This window comes from Sebastes umbrosus, chromosome 20 (assembly GCF_015220745.1).
Source record: "Sebastes umbrosus isolate fSebUmb1 chromosome 20, fSebUmb1.pri, whole genome shotgun sequence".
Classification (NCBI taxonomy): Eukaryota; Metazoa; Chordata; class Actinopteri; order Perciformes; family Sebastidae; genus Sebastes; species Sebastes umbrosus.
The window spans coordinates 6,799,644-6,816,883 of record NC_051288.1 but is presented as its reverse complement, the minus strand read 5'-3'; the positions used below and the strand labels follow the sequence as shown (position 1 = coordinate 6,816,883).

The following is a 17,240-nucleotide window of genomic DNA, read 5'->3' as shown; positions in this document are numbered from 1 at the left end:
TATGTGTGTACATGCATTAACAGTGTGTAGGCTGTCTGTGTATAAAGGGTATTTAAGGACAAACAGGGCTGCCATAAGCGTCACCATGCTGGAGGAGTTGCAACAAAGGCAAGGAGCATAATGTTATTATATATTGTACATTAGCTGTCAAGTTTGATTTAGATGGGAATTCAATTTCAGTGAATGTTTTTAGGGAGAGTTATTCATTTTTAACTCTCCATACATTTCTTATTTTTTGACCAATCAAAGAATAAACAGTGTTTCATCTTCTTCCTGACTGTTTTTTCTGCCTTTTTACAGTGACGAGAGGTACCTCCTTAGTATTTTTGCAGAAGGAAGAGGTGATTATTAGCGCGAAGTTAACACAAATTTGTTTTAACGCAATTTGCGATTTTTGATTAACCTCTTAAAATCTGACGGGCCGCTATTCGATCTTTAGGGGCTGTAGTGGGCTCAGTTTTAAAGCTAGAGTGAAGATATATCAACCATGTCATACTAGCTTGTCGGCAAAGAGGCTAAATAACGCTCCAAACTTGTGCTAAATTTTGGCAAGGAAAAGCATTGCCATTTTCAGAGGGGTCCCTTGACCTCTGACCTCAAGATATCTGAATTAAAATAGGTTTTATGGGTACCCACGAGTCTCCCCTTAACAGACATGCCCACTTTATGATAATCACATGCAGTTTGGGGCAAGTCATAGTCAAGTCAGCACACTGACACACTGACAGCTGTTGTTGCCTGTTGGGCTGCAGTTTGCCATGTTATGATTGGAGCATATTTTTTATGCTAAATGCAGTACCTGTGAGGGTTTCTGGACAATATTTGTCATTGTTTTGTGTTATTAATTGATTTCCAGTAATAAATATATACATACATTTGCATAAAGCAGCATATTTTCCCACTTCCATGTTGATAAGAGTATTAAATACTTGACAAATCTCCCTTTAAGGTACATTTTGAACAGATAAAACAAATGTGCGATTAACTATTTTAATCGATTGACAGCCCTAGAAAATAGAAATCTTTTTTGGTCACTCTTTCATCATGGTGGCCTGTTCAATGTATCTTCTGTCCTAGCATGCCATGACAGGCCTGTACAGCAGCATTTCCTCACCGTTTTTGCGTTCATTGAGCGGAGGTAGCGGCTGCAGCGACAGCTCCTCCATCTCGTGGGTCACTGCCTCGCTCTGAGGACTGGGCAGCAGCAGGCTCGACATCTCGCAATCCCCCTCAGCCCCTAGCTGCCCGTGAGACGCCTGGAGCTCCATCTTGCCTCGTTGAGGGGAGGAGAGGCAAGCAACGGGGGGGTATGGGTCACCGTCCCTTTGGTTGCTGTCTCGCTGCTACCTGTGTACAAGAAGAGAGAGTGAGGAGTTAAGAGGGAAATCTAGTAACTGCTTTGCTCCTCTCGCTGAAGAACTCAACAGGAGGAATACATCACTCAAGGATATTTTGTGGGCTTGTCATGAAGATCAGTAATTCAGAATAATAACCATCATCCTGTTGGTATGACTACTTCACCCAACTGGTGAAATGCTAAGGGTGGCATTTCAATTGGGCCATCTGGAAGAGCTCAGTCGCAGCCCAAATTATTCATTAAACGAGCTGGGTCGGCTATTATACTGAATAATCGCCTCAAACCGCTGCTCGTGAGAAACAACGCCAGTTTGTGCATGAATGTTCTCTCTGTTCAGACAGGCTTCATAATCTGGAATATGACGTCGCCGTGGCGGTTTCAAACCGGGGGAACGGAAACATTTCGGGGAGCAAAACAAACAGTTTAGTATCCATGGCTTCCCAACAGCCTCTTAACCAGACTGCTCGGTCTGAACATGCATGCTATTTATCGCTCTTCAGCAGCACCCACATCTAGCCATTCCAGGACCTAAGCACTCTTAACCGCCCTGTTGGGTTGCTTTTGGCTGATCCACTTTGTTCGTATGGCTGCTTTTATTTCTCCCTGTAGGTCCTTAAAGTGCCAAAGGCATTACACGGCCCAGGGAGACTACAGGACCTAAGTGGACTCATTGGGTTTCAACATGTCTGAACGTTCATTCTGGTTGCTGAATGCTGATGTCATGTATCCAAAAACAACAAATACTGAACCTCGTGCTTCATCATAATCGTGTTCTGCTTTTAAAGATTGTGTGATAATCTATAAAAAATGCTCTGTCGCTCAGTGCAAGGAACATATATTTTCACAAACACATACACTGAATTTCTGCTGTTTGCCAGACGTAAAGCTCTTTGTTTTTCTGCTTTACGGACATTCTCTGACTAGTGATCACTGTAGTTTACACTAAACATGGTATTCCTTAATGACAAGTTTATAATATTCTTGTGGTAATAAAAACTGGGGAGAACAATTGAGAGAGAACAAAATATATTAAATGGGCTGCTGATTATGTGCTAGAATTCATTTAAGTAAATGAAAAAAAAGCAAACTGGTATTTTTTCAAATATGATTTTTTTCTTCTTTTTTTTAAATTTTCACCAGTTTTTTTAACATTCAAAACAAACAATGATGACTTCTAAATTATATTTTGAACACTATAAATAATTAGCCCTAGCCATACATGTCACAAATAAAGGCGTAACAACTCAAACTTGTTATAAAAATACTAAATAAATGCAATAAAAAGGTGATAAGCAAATAAAGGTGGAGCTCTTTCATCAAAAAGATGCAATAAAAAAATGTAGTCGGTTAAAACTTCAAATCACAACTGTTACGCAAAATAGATGCAGCCTTTGTAGATCATTTTAAAATTTGACCTGATTTCAATATTTTTATGCTGCTGCAGCTGTAGAAGAAACCTGCTATATATGATTAGTAGGTTGTCCCTGAGTCAAATTTATATAAATGTATACAGTGCTGGTGTTGTTTGTTTACATGGATTTTTATTTTTTATTTTTATGAATGTCTGGCGGACAAATCCTCATAAATAAAATGACTATAAGTAATTATTTCACAGTCAGAGTTTTATATCTGACTATCTGTCTTTCAGACTTCCTCATGTACTCTGTAATAACTGTTACCTGCTATATCTGTGATATTTTGGGAGTGTGCCTTCAGCCCCACCAATCAAACGTCAAGTATTAACATGGGAGTCAATCCCAGTTCACTTGGCAGTTACTGGCAATCTGAATTGGTGCATGTTGAGTCTGGCAACCTCGACAAAATCACCACACTCTTGGCTTCTGACCCGCAGCCACTTTCTGGCCCCTTAATGATGATGAGGTGCCGCTAAAACGCCCCGCTACAGACGTTACTCAGGCCTTGATGTTCGACCTCAGGGGTTTTCTGTGGCAGAACAGTCCAGTCACAGCGTCTTCAGTGACTAACACGTCTCTGCTCCGTAGCTGTAAGTACTTCCTATAGATTACATCAAACTGTGCATCATGCACTGTGAGGCCTTTTGCTTGGAATTTTCTGGGCCAAGTCAAATCTGTTAGAAAGGGACTCTACATGCACGCTGGTCAAGAGTCATCTCTCTCAGGTTGTATTTCAGTGGATAGAGGAGGTCATTCAGCAATGAAATTTAGTCAGTCAGGTACTGGATTTCACTCCTCACTGCAGAATAATTTTCCTTCCCCTCAGTTTCTCTAACAAAGAGTTGGAACACGAACTGAGATGGAAAGATAAACAGCACTTAATTCCCTTTTTAAGTATCTGGCCCTTCATGCAGAACTAACATCCTTTGCCAATTGAGGTAGGTTTATGTGATCCACATTTTGATTGGGATCAAATAAAAGTCGCCAACTTTGGTGTTTAATTTCAGGATAAACTGATCAAAGCTTTAGTCAAGTTTACAGATCTTGAAAAAGAAGTCTGACAATATTGGTTTCACTCACGATTTCACAAAGAAGTACACAAATACAGAAAAAGAGTGATAATGAAGAAATGAACACAAATATATTTCAGAGTTCATCACAACCTCCTAAACCAGGTCAAATTTGTTTGTGTGCTTGCCTGTGAAGTGAGAGGCCCAACTATACGAAGGCAAACAAAAGGCTTGGTAGGCAACTGTCTACCAATTGTTGATGAATCAAAAATAATAGCACTCTTTCAATCGATGAATTCATGCCTACCTGTAGTGGCAGAGGACAGCGAGGGAGAGAGGAAAGAGACGTCCGGGCTAGTTGCTGTGAAGAGTCCCGGCTAAGCCATGGAGTCGAACCTGGAAGGAGAGAGAAAGGAGCAAACCTAAATATCACCAATACAACTGAAAGAGATGATCCAAGCAGGATCTTACCTCTACCCAGCAGATTACAATTACATAGTATGTTCAGTCCTGTAATGTCTTTTACATTTAATTTTCAGTTTCTAAAGTGAGATTATGTAGGTAGCCCTCTTCTCTGTCTCGGTCCAGCCATGTTGGCTATTGCTGGTCCCTCTGCCTTTGTTTATCCCCAAAAAATTTAACTTTTATCAATGGAAATTTAAAATACATTTTCTAAAGATATTACAGAGAGCAAGATAAAAAAACAACCCCCAAAAAACATTGAAACAATGGCATGTTCTTACTTGGAGTTATGGCAAAGACACACTACAATTACTTTTTAAATACATTAAATACTAGGGGTGTATACATCGATCTTGATCGATATATCGACTCAGTGATCAACGATCCAATATCATCAATTCAAAGTGAAAATACATACATGTCGTCAACTTTAAGATACGTATTTATTTTGAAATTCTTAACTGATAAAAAACATTTGCACTTTATAGTGAACAGGAGGTCTATTTATTAGAAAATAGATTGTTTTTTCATTTAAATGTCTGGAAGATCCCACTAATAAAATTGTCAAATCATAATTAAGTTGCTTTTTGTGAGCTGATATAAATCTGATTGTGTTAAATATATATGAAATATGATATTGTCTCATATCGATCGCAGGCCCCTGAATTAAAATCGATATCAGCAAATATCGTATTGTTGTTCAAAGAATCTATGTAATATTGTGATTTACACCCCTATTAAATACTTTTTAAAGCGTAAAAAGGGGGACCATTAAAATCCATTAAAAAATAATGAAATAAAAACACATATACACACACAGTGCTGAACCAGACCCTGATGCAGCTTGAATAGGTGTGTTTGAAGACAAGTGGAGAATAAAACAGATGATAAGTACCACTTAAAGATGTCTGAATGAAACTAGCCGACACTTAAGGTCTGAAAATTGATGTTCACAGGTTGCTAGGAAAACCTGCAGCGAGCGGTCTCTATGACGATGGAAGTGGATCCTTCACGCAGAGACAAGAGAAACTCTTATTTAATATAACTACATTAGGGTTTTATTGATGTTTCAATATACTGGCACTCAGGGCAGATAATGGTCTTGTACTACATATCAGATGTTTGCCATTGTTATGTTTGTTTATGTGGGTTCCTTCCTGACCACAGCATCATAAATACTGTGAGCTTCTTTTTTGGCAATGATTTCCAGACGCTGTTTTTTTCGCAAGTAAGGTTGCAGGTTTGTGGCATTCAAATTTTAAAAATAATCACATACTGACATAAAAAAGTGTGTATTAAGTGACAAATAACAACCGAAAACCCACATCAGTCAACCTATCGATTTCAATTGGCAAGCCTAAAAAGCCAAGAAAGGTGTCTGCAGGATTAGTCAGAGCACTAAATGCTGTGTGAATGTATATATGTGTTGATGGAAACGAGGGTGGGTGGACGAGTGACAGAGAGAAAGGAGGCTATCAAAGAGAGAAGAAGGAACAAACAACTGTCACGGCTGACGGGGCGTTGTGGGATAAACATCGGCGCTTACCCGGCAGAATCAAAGAGCAGATCCAGATGGCAGGCGCTGCGTGTTGCTCTGCCCTGGACTGCTCTTTTAACGGCACGGGGCAACAAGTACCATGTGTTCCATCAAAGGGTAATGCACACATATGGTACAAACACACACCAGTAAACACACGACTAGTTTCAGCGGTGGGCTTAACAGCAGAGGGTATAAAGAGGTTTGCGTAGGTCAGCGCGGTACTATATTATTCTGCTTACAAGGCAGTGTTGTCTTTTTACTCGTCACAATTAAAAAAATGATTTTTCCGGAGCTTATGATGTAAGTAGCTAAAAAGTGAGCCATCTCGCTTCTTTGTCATCTCTGTTGAGAGTTGCACGTACACAGTGCTGATCGGGCGAGAAAATGGCGGCAGGTAAAGACAAAGTTTATGAGCTGAAGTACAAGCGAGCATTTCAATTATCCTGGAAACAGGTTAGCCAGGGTGGCGTTAGAGGATGAGGACGAAACTCCAGATTCATTTACTTAAAAAGGGAACTATTATGCTGTTGTGCTTTTTCCTTTTGTGTGTTTCATAGTTTTTTAGTGCATGTAAAAGGTCTGCAAAGTTACAAAGCCAAAAGTCCACGCCAAAGGGTGTTACTCTCCCTCACCGAAACACTGCTCCTGAACTGCCTGAAACGCCTTGCTTCAAGTCCCGCGTTTTCTTCCGTAACATTGTGATGTCACCAAGTAACACATTTAAATAATTCCTGCCTAGCAGTTAGCTTGGCACGCCCTCAAAAAAACAACAACTAGTTAGAGTGGATCTGGAGCGGAGTCCAAAGAGATTGGTTCGGTTGACCATACGGGTGGAAAAAAAAATCGATTCACCTATGTATTGCAATTTCTTAACAATTTTCAAATAATTTGTTTAATGCCAGAATCAATATATTTGCTCCATTTGAATCTATGCGGAGGTAGACGGAAGTTACCACTTTTATTATTGTAGTTAGAGTAATGTGACGTCATATCCGTATCCTGCATGCTAACAATGTCATGGACAGGAAATGTTTTGCGGTAATGTGCGGTCAAGCCAGCTGTCACTCTTATCTCCGTAGTCGAATCGGCCGACGCTGAATCTGTAGCGCACCCATATACTGACATTTATGTTAAATGCATTCAAACGGCCCCGACGGAGCTGAAAATGGATGGATAAAGAGAACAGAGCTCACGGGAGAGCTAGCGACGGACTTGGTGAAGTTAGTGGAAGTATACACGAGTGACTAAGCCTTGTTTTCAAAATAAGGTGTTAACAAAGGGAACTGTATATATAAAATACATATGGAAATAAGATTAACTGGATTATATTCACCAGAAGTATAAAACATTACATGTCCCATTAAAAGCAGGAGCTCAAACAGAGCGTTTCAGTCAGAGGGTGAAAAGAGGTGCTGCAGCACAGCCAGTACGAGAAAAATAAAGCGTTTTTTGAACATTAAAGCATATAAACATGCTCTAGTAGAAACCTTAAATACAAGTATGCACCTGAAAATGAGCATAATAAGTCCTCTTTAAATAAAGATTAAACATGACAATAAACTCTGGTCTTTGTTGTTGTTTCATAACCGCTGATAAAACAATTTGTATAAGGGTAAGTCAAAATTTACTTTGGGCCAGCAGATTTCTGACCCACTCAACATTAACGTTGAACTCTGTACATGAAATCTGATCTCTGCATTTGACCCATCCTAAGCATTTAAGAGAAGTGGGCTGCTGTAAAGCGCCCGGGGAGCAACTTGGGGTTTAGTGTCTCGCTCAAGGACACTTCAACATGAGGACAATAGGAGCTGGGTAACTGCCAAAAAAGACGACCCGCTCTACCCCCTGAGCCATAGCCGCCCCTGCCACTGGGTGTGTTTGGTATTTCAAGGTGAAGGGTCATTGCAGTGGCCCACCTGTACATCAATCATTAACACTGTGCTTAACCTATCAGCACATAGCCTGCTTTTTTGCTAACGTGTTGCCAGCAACCTGTGATCTGGTCTGCTCAACATATCATTAAGACAAACGAATGAAGACCGTCATCATCGTAGAGAAAACTTTATAAGCGCCATCAGAAACGAGCAGCCCTTTATCGCATTACAGTATTATTCTTAAAACAAAACAACACTGCTATGGGGTATCAGTATCACACAGAGTGATTGTCAGAGGCAACAAAAGTTAATCTTCAATCAGTATTTGTACAGCTAGTGAGGAAGACAGAAAAAGGAATTTGTGGAGGAGTATCGGTCATATACTGGTCAGAATAAAGTCGCAAAAACTGGACGGCCTGTAAGGGCCTGAAAAGTCAAAGAGCCCCGCTAGACACTCAACCAAAAGACCCAACAAACGGACGGCCATCTTTCTATCCAACTGCTCTCACTGGAAGAGCTAAAAATACATTCTAACAGACTTCCAAATGAGATATTTTACTTATGGAACAAAAACATTTCCATTACCCCACAGACTTCAATTTGATGGTGGTTTAAAGACAATCCTCTTCATTACCGATGCTTATTGTGAAGCTCAATGCAATGTTGGCATCATTAACTGAAAACAAACTGGTTTCATCTGTGTTTTATCATCTGCAGCACGAAATCAGAGTCCAACTAGGTAATCATGATGTAGTATGCAGTATGATGGCAGTATCTGGGTGTGTCTACCCCCTGAGGCGTTTGTTCCCTCTTTCTCACAACCTTATAAAAGGCATGAACATATCCAGTACAGGTGAGAGGCTTTATGACGTTCTACCGCGAGCATCTCCCTGATTGTCATAAGGCACACATAAAAACATGTGGGTGTGGATTCAGGCTATGAAACAATATTGAAAGTCTAACCAGTATTTCACAATCCTGTTTTCAGCAAAACAATCAGCGAATCAATAATTCTGCAGCCATAAAACGGAATAGGAACGATTACAACCACAGAGCTACGTATCCACAACAGTAACAAAAACAGAGATACCACCACTTTCCTGTCTCTGCCTACTAGGACATGGGTCATCTTTACTACAAATAGGCCTGGCTGTGAAGCCTTCACTTGATGAAGTTCCCACAAGCACTCACATACACATTCACTCAACTGACAGCATGAGATAACTGAAAACTGCAGCTTAGGTCTATGTAAGCCAGCCAGTGACCGGACCAATCAGCGTCCTGTGAGGAGCTACTGGCAGCTATGGGCATGGTCTATGTGTTTATGTGACGTGACAACACAGAGTAGCAACTGTTCGTTGAAAACAACAATGCGGCCCCTGAAGAGGTTAGCGTAGATGCTGCAATAGCATCAGTTTAGAACTGCAATGATTAATCGATTATATGATTAGTTGTCAACTATTCAATTAATTGCAACTATTCTGATGATCGATTCATTTGTAATTTTTTAAAGAAAAAAAGTCTCTGATTTCAGCTTTTTAAATGTGTTTTATCTAGTTTCTTTACACCTCTGTGACAGTAAACTGAATATTTTTGAATTGTGGATAAAACATGACATTTGTGGACGTCATTTTGGGCTTTGGGAAACACTGATCGACATTTTTCACCATTTTCTGACATTTTATAGACCAAACACCTAATCGATTATTCGGGAAAATAATCGACAGATTGATTAACAATGAAAATAATCGTTAGTTGCAGCCCTACATCAGTTATATCAGAACTAGAGAGTATTTCTTCAGTGAAAGAAGAGCAAAGAACGGCACTGAAGGCTTTTCTCGATGGAGATTTTTTTTGCTCTTCTCCCGAGAGATTGATTGACAGATAGTTCATCCAATCACCTGCCAAGTATTTTGCCTGCCCTTTTCCAAACAGTTTCCAATGACGGCTTCTCAGATGTTTCTGTGTAGGGCTGTACAATTAATCAATTTGATCGAAAATGGCCTAGTGCAATTTTCAAATCGCAGGAGGCGCAATTATTTTTAAAGGCGAAATGTGTCAAAATACCGTTTAAATTCACTATTCTCATGCTGCAGAGATGTCCAGGCCAACTCATCATATTCTACACACTTAAGATAATATCTTTGTTTGATAGAGATCCTTGCAAAAATCACACGACTTTAATACGTTTTTCAATGAAAATGAGAATAGTGATGTAAAAATTATCATTCCCCCTAATATCACAAATCATACTACAATTGCAAAATTATTGCAATTAGATATTCTTTCAAAATTATTCAGCCCTAGTTCTGTGTAAACAAACCATCTGGCATGTCAGGTTATTATCACCTAGCCCTATAAGCCATTCATTCTGTAAATGTGTGAGAAATGCTAAACAAATGTACCATGCACATACAAAACACACACTTCGACTAGCACACAGCATGAGAACCACTACGTGCCAAACTACAGTCTTCAAACTGCATTTTTCTGGGCCTTAAATAGACCACGTCTGGTTCCAACAAAAATGTCTTCTTTTATCCAGAGATAAGACAGAAATGATGTCATCGCTGTGGCTCATTCACACGAGTCACTGTTCTGCTCTGTTCCCCACAGACACACGTGTGGTGTCGTTTCCTTCCTGGCTGCCTTTGTGCACTTTGCTGAAAAGATCTTCTGAAAACAGTACAAAAGGCTCAATGGGTGGAAACCAAACACTATAGGACTGTCTCACCTAAGAAAAGACCATTACAGCAGCTACATAGCCAAACTTCAACTTGGAGTGGCCTGTCATGAAGAATTTTGTAGACTGGTTATGTAAAATAGTTTCTGAGAAATGAAAACAAATCTGACTCAAGTGCCCCGGTGAATTGTGGGTAGCATGTCAGTACTAATAACTCCTGCACCTCAGTATAGTCTGATTTGCCACAATCACTGTAACCAGGGTCTGAAATTAGCACCTTGTTGGCAATGGCGGATAAAGTCGTCAGGCCATCCGCCACTTTGGCAGACAGGGAAAACGCTAGTGATGGGAATAGAAAACCGGTTCCTAGTTGTCCGATTCTTTGGCATATCATGCCTCCGTGTCTATCAATTCCTCTTACTGATGCTTTCTGACAGTTACGCACGCAGGAGGAGAGTTAGTAACGCTACCTGTTAGCAGCTGGTGGACAGCACAGTCCTGCTTGGTTAAATAATGGAGCTACTAATGTTAACTGAGGTTCCATTGAGTTACATAATGAAGCATTCATGCTCAGTAAAAATGACTATTGGGCGAAGGTGAATTACAACTGGCAAGAAACTTGAATAAATCCAGTTGTTTGAAGGAGATGTTTTCACAGCAATATGAAATAAATAATAGAGAGGGAATTATGACCTGTTTAACTTCCTAACACTAGCTCTAAACAGCTTATAATACATCATTAAAACTACTGATGCCAAGAATTTTTTAATCAAAGCAAATATTTAAATAATCATTTGAATTGTGTGTTTTATGCAAATAACCACAATAAATGAAAATAGCAAAGTACAGTGCTGAGTAAAGTACCTTCCCACTGCCAAAAAATAGGGCTCCCCTGGAAGCTACGGTGTAATTCGAACACTAGAATTTACCATTCATACAGGTTTCGTCCGAAATCACACATTATGCACTACATACTCAACAGGTGTAGTATTGTTCAGCATACTTTTGTGTGAATAAACAGAAAGTAGTGTGTATCTCTTCGGACGCACTGAGCAGTAATTTACGTCGTCACTTCCTGAGAGACTCCTTGCCAGTTGGAGACGTGTAACCATGGTAACCCGTGCCAACCGTATGTGATCAAAACGACGATTTGTGAGAATCAAAGTCTGAATTAATTTAAAATCAAATCAAAGCAAAGTGATGTTACAGAGCTGTCCATCAACGTCCATTATGAACGTTGTCCTCACTACTGCATCGCATTGTGGGATATTTATGCTGCCGTAGTGTCCAGCGTTGCATACTGTAATATCTCACCGGAAATAGTAGGCAATTTGCGTACTATTGGTTCCATACTAAGGTTCGGACATACTGAAATATCTCACATACTGTTTTAATGTACTAAATAGCATGTTAGTATGGAATTTCGGACACAACCACAATGTCTTTTATGTAAAATATATCGAACATTGAATGACATCACATCTAAAATGTTATTCCTTCATATTCCAGGGAGTGAAACAAAAGTTAATTTCAGACCCTGACTGTAAGGGTCCAATATTAGAACATTCTAAAATCAGTGGACACAAATCGGGTACTATAAAATGCAAACATGTCTGCCTGCATTGTGCTATTTGGTTTCATTTTAATTCACCACACAGGGAGAGACATGGAAACCCTAGTCTGAAGTGATCTGAGCAGACAGTCTTTCCTGCAAACTAATACTGCACTGGGGGGTTGAAACAAGCACAACACACAGGGATATATGGCTTACAGCCTTCGGGATAATTACTTTTTCCATCCGACCACAAGCACAGTGTTTAAGTTAATAATTCACACTTTGCAGTGGCAGACTTTGACTGGACGGGGTCGCCTCTGAAACTATTTTTATTTTTTATTTTCCTTTATTTAACCAGGTTAGTCCCACTGAGATCGAAGATCTCTTTTATGATGAACCTGGCCAAGATAGCAGCAAGACAGTTATAGTAAAAGTAACAGACAACACATAAATTAACAACATTAAAATACAATGTTGCTCATACAAAAACACTTGCACACAGACAACCTGGACTGCAGCGATTTCACCAGAGCTTTAAACTCATTCAAGGTAACTAAGTTTTGAAGTTGAAGATCAGATTGTAAATTATTCCAAGCAGTAGGTGCCGAAAAACCTAAAAGCTTTCTTTCCCAATTCAGTTCGTACTTTGGGAACAACAACTACCACATCCTGACCGTCTATATGACTCACACAGACCGCGACCTGTGTGTGGATTTGCCACTGCAGCACCACTAACGTTACCTCACTTTCCTCTCTTCAATCGATTGGAAGATAAGATCCTCAGGGTTTGTGCAAGCGAAAGGGCCTCATTACACAGCGCTGCGTGGATAGTATTACTTGAGTAATGGGGCTGCCAACTCACAGTGATAGTGTATACCAGCTATTCTCTACCACTGGTCTGGGGCCCACTGGTGGGCCTCAGAGTTACACCTAGTGGGCAGCGGAGGTACTGACAAATGGTTCGATTAACCTCTTCAGAATTCAACGGCCGCTCTTCTGTTTTTCAGAGGTTGTAGCGGGCGGGTTTTAAAGCTAGAGGATACTGGAATGAAACTAAAAATCCTAAGGAGTCCCTTGGTCCCAACCATGCCATGCTATAGCTTTTCGGGAAGGAGGCTAAATAACACTTCGAAGTTACGCTAAATTTTGTCGAGGAATAACTGGCATGGCCATTTTCAAAGAGGTCCCTTGACCTCTGACCTCAAGATATGTGAATGACAATGGGTTCTTTGGGTAACGCCGAGTCTCCCCTTTACAGACATATATGTCTCGGATGCAGTGACACAAAATGGAGTATTCTTTTAAACAAAAAGTGATGTTGGAGACGACCCTGCACCAGTAAAAGCTCCAGAGCTTGTGGTGAGGACTAAAGACCCTGAATAGTTTGGATTCATAATGGCAGGCAGTGATGAGGTGAGGGTAAGCTAAATATTTAAGTGGGTCATTACACCTGACAGTGGCATATAACACATACTTATAGCCCAGTTTGTCATTTATTTGGGAAGGTGGTCCTCGAAATTATTTTAACAATCAGACGTGGGCCTCAAGTTACACAAGGTTGAGAACCCCTGGCATAGATGCAGCAATAGCATCAGTTTAGAAATGCAATGATTAATCAATTAATTGATTAATTGTCATCTATTAAATTAATTGAAACTATTTTGAAAATCGATTAATCTGTAATTTTTTAAGATAAAAAGTCAAAATTCGTGGGCCTCAAGTTACAAAAGGTTGAGAAGCCCTGGTGTGTGCCATGCTGCAGCATTCAGAGAGCATCCAGAGAGCATCCTGGCTCTCATTCAGAGAGCATCCAGAGAGCATCCTGGCTCTCATTCAGAGAGCATTCAGAGAGCATCCAGAGAGCATCCTGGCTCTCATCCAGAGAGCATTCAGAGAGCATCCAGAGAGCATCATGGCTCTCATTCAGAGAGCATCCAGAGAGCATCCTGGCTCTCATTCAGAGAGCATCCAGAGAGCATCCTGGCTCAGGAGGAAAGGGATGAAATAAACATGCAGTGCACAAACACAATACTGACAACTAGCTAGTTTAAACAGCAGTAACACATGTTCCTATGGAGGTTATTATTGACTGACATGGCTGTCGGCTCCACCACAGCTCCTGTTATCGCAGTGCAGGAGGATGGGTGGGTGTGGGATGAGCTAACGCTGGGCTAGCTACTTTAAATCTGACAGGTGAGTGAGTTGCAGACAATCATACATGACAATGAAGCACTCCTGTGTCCATCATTCATAGGACTAAACAAAGTTAATATTAGTTACAGTCAAACCCCTCCACGCTTTGCTGTGCAGTCTCAGTCTGCTGCCTCTTGTCTGCTTATCCTCGACAACAACAACCTCTCAGTGTTGCTAGGTAGCTAGTTAGCTCGGTTTAGCTTAGCACAGTGCTAACATGCTAAAAACAAGACAGCAGCCGCGGGCTCTTACCCAACTGCGAAGACTTGGAAGTCGGATATGTCCGAGCTCTGGTTCACGACGAGGTATCCATGAATGTCACTGGAGTTGTCTTGGTGTATTTCGTGTTTCTCCTCCTCTAGATGTGAGAGTGAAGTTTATCTCGCGCAGTAAAATGGCTGCGACTAGTCTGGGATCGGACGCAGAGTGACGTCATGACGCTGGAGTTTAGGAAGCCTCGAGGGCAGTTACTACCCCATGAGTCTGACCAGTTTACTGCTACTACTAAACTACATCACAATACCACCAATGATTTCTATTTCAAAACAGCTTCCACCCAGAAAACTCATCTGTTTTTTGTTCTCACATAGTATTGGATAATGTTAGTGTTGCATAACTTGCAGGATGTATAAAACTAAATGTACATGACAGAATGATACTACTGTTGTGTGCTGTTTCTTCTATGTTATAGTTTATTTAAAGGGACTCTATGTAAGAATCAGATATGCTTGTTAACAGCGACACCTGTGGCCGTTAAGTCAACGAAAGTCAGCGTCGTGCTTGCGCTTGCTCGCTCTAAATAAACATGAACGAGCACCGCTCAAAACAGTGAGGTGACACACGTCAGCTAAAACCACAATATCACTCTATATTTCACCTGCTTGGCAGTAATGTTAGCTGACCAGACGAAGGTCTCTCCATGAATCACTGCTGATCCTGGTGTTGGCTTTTGCTCTTCAGCCTCCCGACCACAGCCAGAGGGAACAGGGGAGACACCGGCACCCGGTCAGAGACGATAACGTTTCTCGCTGCGGAGCACGGTCACTTCACAAGACACGGAAAACCTCTGTTGGTCTGGAGGAGCTGCAGTAGTTATTTCTGCACAAACGTCCACTGTACATTCACTAGATATTCTCAGAGCTAAAATAACTCTTCTGCAGTGTGGAGTGTGCGCGCATGCACTTGAGCGTGAGGCGAAATAGCGTGAACGTCTTGTCTGAACAGCGTAGCCACACGCGAGCGCGCATGGGACACCGACCCGGATTGATTTATACGTGTAAGAAGTTACAAACAGTCCCTTTAAAGCTTCAGTAGGCAGAATGTTTTTGGCATCATTGGGCAAAAATCTCATAATAACCTTTCAGCATATTGTAATTCAAGTGTTCTGAGAGAAAACTAGACTTCTGCTCCTCCTCATGACTCTGTTTTCAGGCTTCAAAAAATCTACCCTGTGACGGAGACTTTGGCCAATCACAGGTCATTTCAGAGAGAGAGAGCGTTCCTATTGGCTGTTCATTCGACGGAGGCAGCTGTCAATCTATCGCGAACTCCGATCAAACGGTCAAACTAGGCAGCGCTGAACAAATATGAATTAATAATCTGTTACTGTTATGTCTATTTTTCACCTCAAATGTTTTCAGAAACATCTTGTAGTGTACTGTTTAGCTGTAAAATTATATTATAATTTTTAGTACTTATATTTCTTTACATATATTTTGTTTATATTGTAGTATTATGTGCACATTGTAGCATTATGTACATGATTTACATGTCACATACTCCTTTATTTCTATTTTCTTACATTTCTTATGTTTATAAAAGAGCAACTGTAACGCCCCAATTCCCCCCCCAGGGATCAATAAAGTATTTCTGATTCTGAATGTATTTGTGCTTTTGTTATATCTGGATATTTAGTTTCTCTCTCTCTCTCTCTCCGCTATACTCAGGTCTCTCTTGCAAAAGAGATCTTGATCTCAATGAGATTACCTGATTAAATAAAGGTTATGTACTGTGTATGAAGTACTATTCATTGAAGCACTCATTTGTGGTATTTGAGCAATTTTTCCACCTCTGCATAACGCTGCCTAGAGTAAATGGAACAGTCATCCTCGTCTTTCTTTTAATGATTTCAAAATTGACCGGCGGCATCACCACCCATTCTCTCCACAATCCATTTCTAAGGCGATAAAAAAAAAAGACATAACTTGAATATTTTAAAACAAATTATGATAATAATGTATGTTTTTAGAGTGCGCTGTACGCTGTAGAAAGCTTTATTTTGAAACAGAGGTTATACAAAACACTTAAATATTACACTAAAATATTAACAGACTATATATTTTATTTGCCAAGTTATTTAAAAAATCTAATACATGTTCAATTAGTTTACAAAATACAATAGAAAAAAAACAGTTCAGTTCATTCTGTACATTAAAATAATACACATTTCCCTTTTGATGACAAAGACTATACTGTACAAATGTAAGGTGTGAATTCAGTCCGCAATGTTCTACATTAACGGCATTGTCTTCCAGCTTTACAATGCTAAACTAATCCTGATACCAGGAAAAATATATTTCTATACATAAGTCAGATGCTTTAGCACAGTGGTTCCAAACCTTTTTTCCTTGAAGCCTCCCTACTTGTCTCTAAGAAAAGCCCATATTTTTTGATCTCATCACCCTAAAAGAAATGACAAATCCTCGAACAAAATCCTCAATTTGAGCAAACTGTTTTTGACCGCAGTGAAAATGTTAAACGGCTAAAAGGATAAAAATGCCAACAAATATGGATTGAAGCAGAATATTTTGTTAGACAATTTTGGAAATGATAACATCTATCTTATTTCTATAAATGTTGACTTTTGGATTTTACAACGCCTTGGAGTTATTGGCAATGTTTGGATCACACGTGTCTGAAACAATCCTTCGGAGCCGCCACTGGAATCTAATTCTACTCATTTTTTGTGGAAATTATCCAGTCGGTGTGTTATTGTGATTTTAGTGATACGTGTGCAAACCTAATTTTGACAACGTCAGAGCAGACAAATCCTGGCGCATCCCTTGTGATCTTTGGCGCCCCCCTCAGGGGGGCCTGGACCCCAGGTTGGGAACCATTGCTTTAGAGGAAGAAGAAGGCATACTGTATTAAT

At 40.2% G+C, this 17,240-nt stretch overlaps 1 protein-coding gene across 3 annotated transcripts in view; it reads right to left on the bottom strand.

Annotated features, from left to right (window-relative positions):
* mrtfba (myocardin related transcription factor Ba) overlaps positions 1-14,515 on the bottom strand; it is a 34,132-nt gene extending 19,617 nt beyond the window's left edge. For 2 of the 3 annotated variants that reach the window (XM_037753894.1, XM_037753895.1), the window contains exons 1-3: positions 14,342-14,515; positions 4,090-4,178; positions 1,115-1,347 (exon numbers count right to left, since the gene is read on the bottom strand). In XM_037753894.1, the coding sequence (XP_037609822.1) occupies positions 1,115-1,268 (154 nt within the window). In that variant the 5' untranslated portion in view covers positions 1,269-1,347; positions 4,090-4,178; positions 14,342-14,515. The remainder of the gene's footprint in view (positions 1-1,114; positions 1,348-4,089; positions 4,179-14,341) is intronic. The other variant, XM_037753896.1, reaches the window with a different exon arrangement.
* Positions 14,516-17,240: the final 2,725 nt, after the last annotated feature.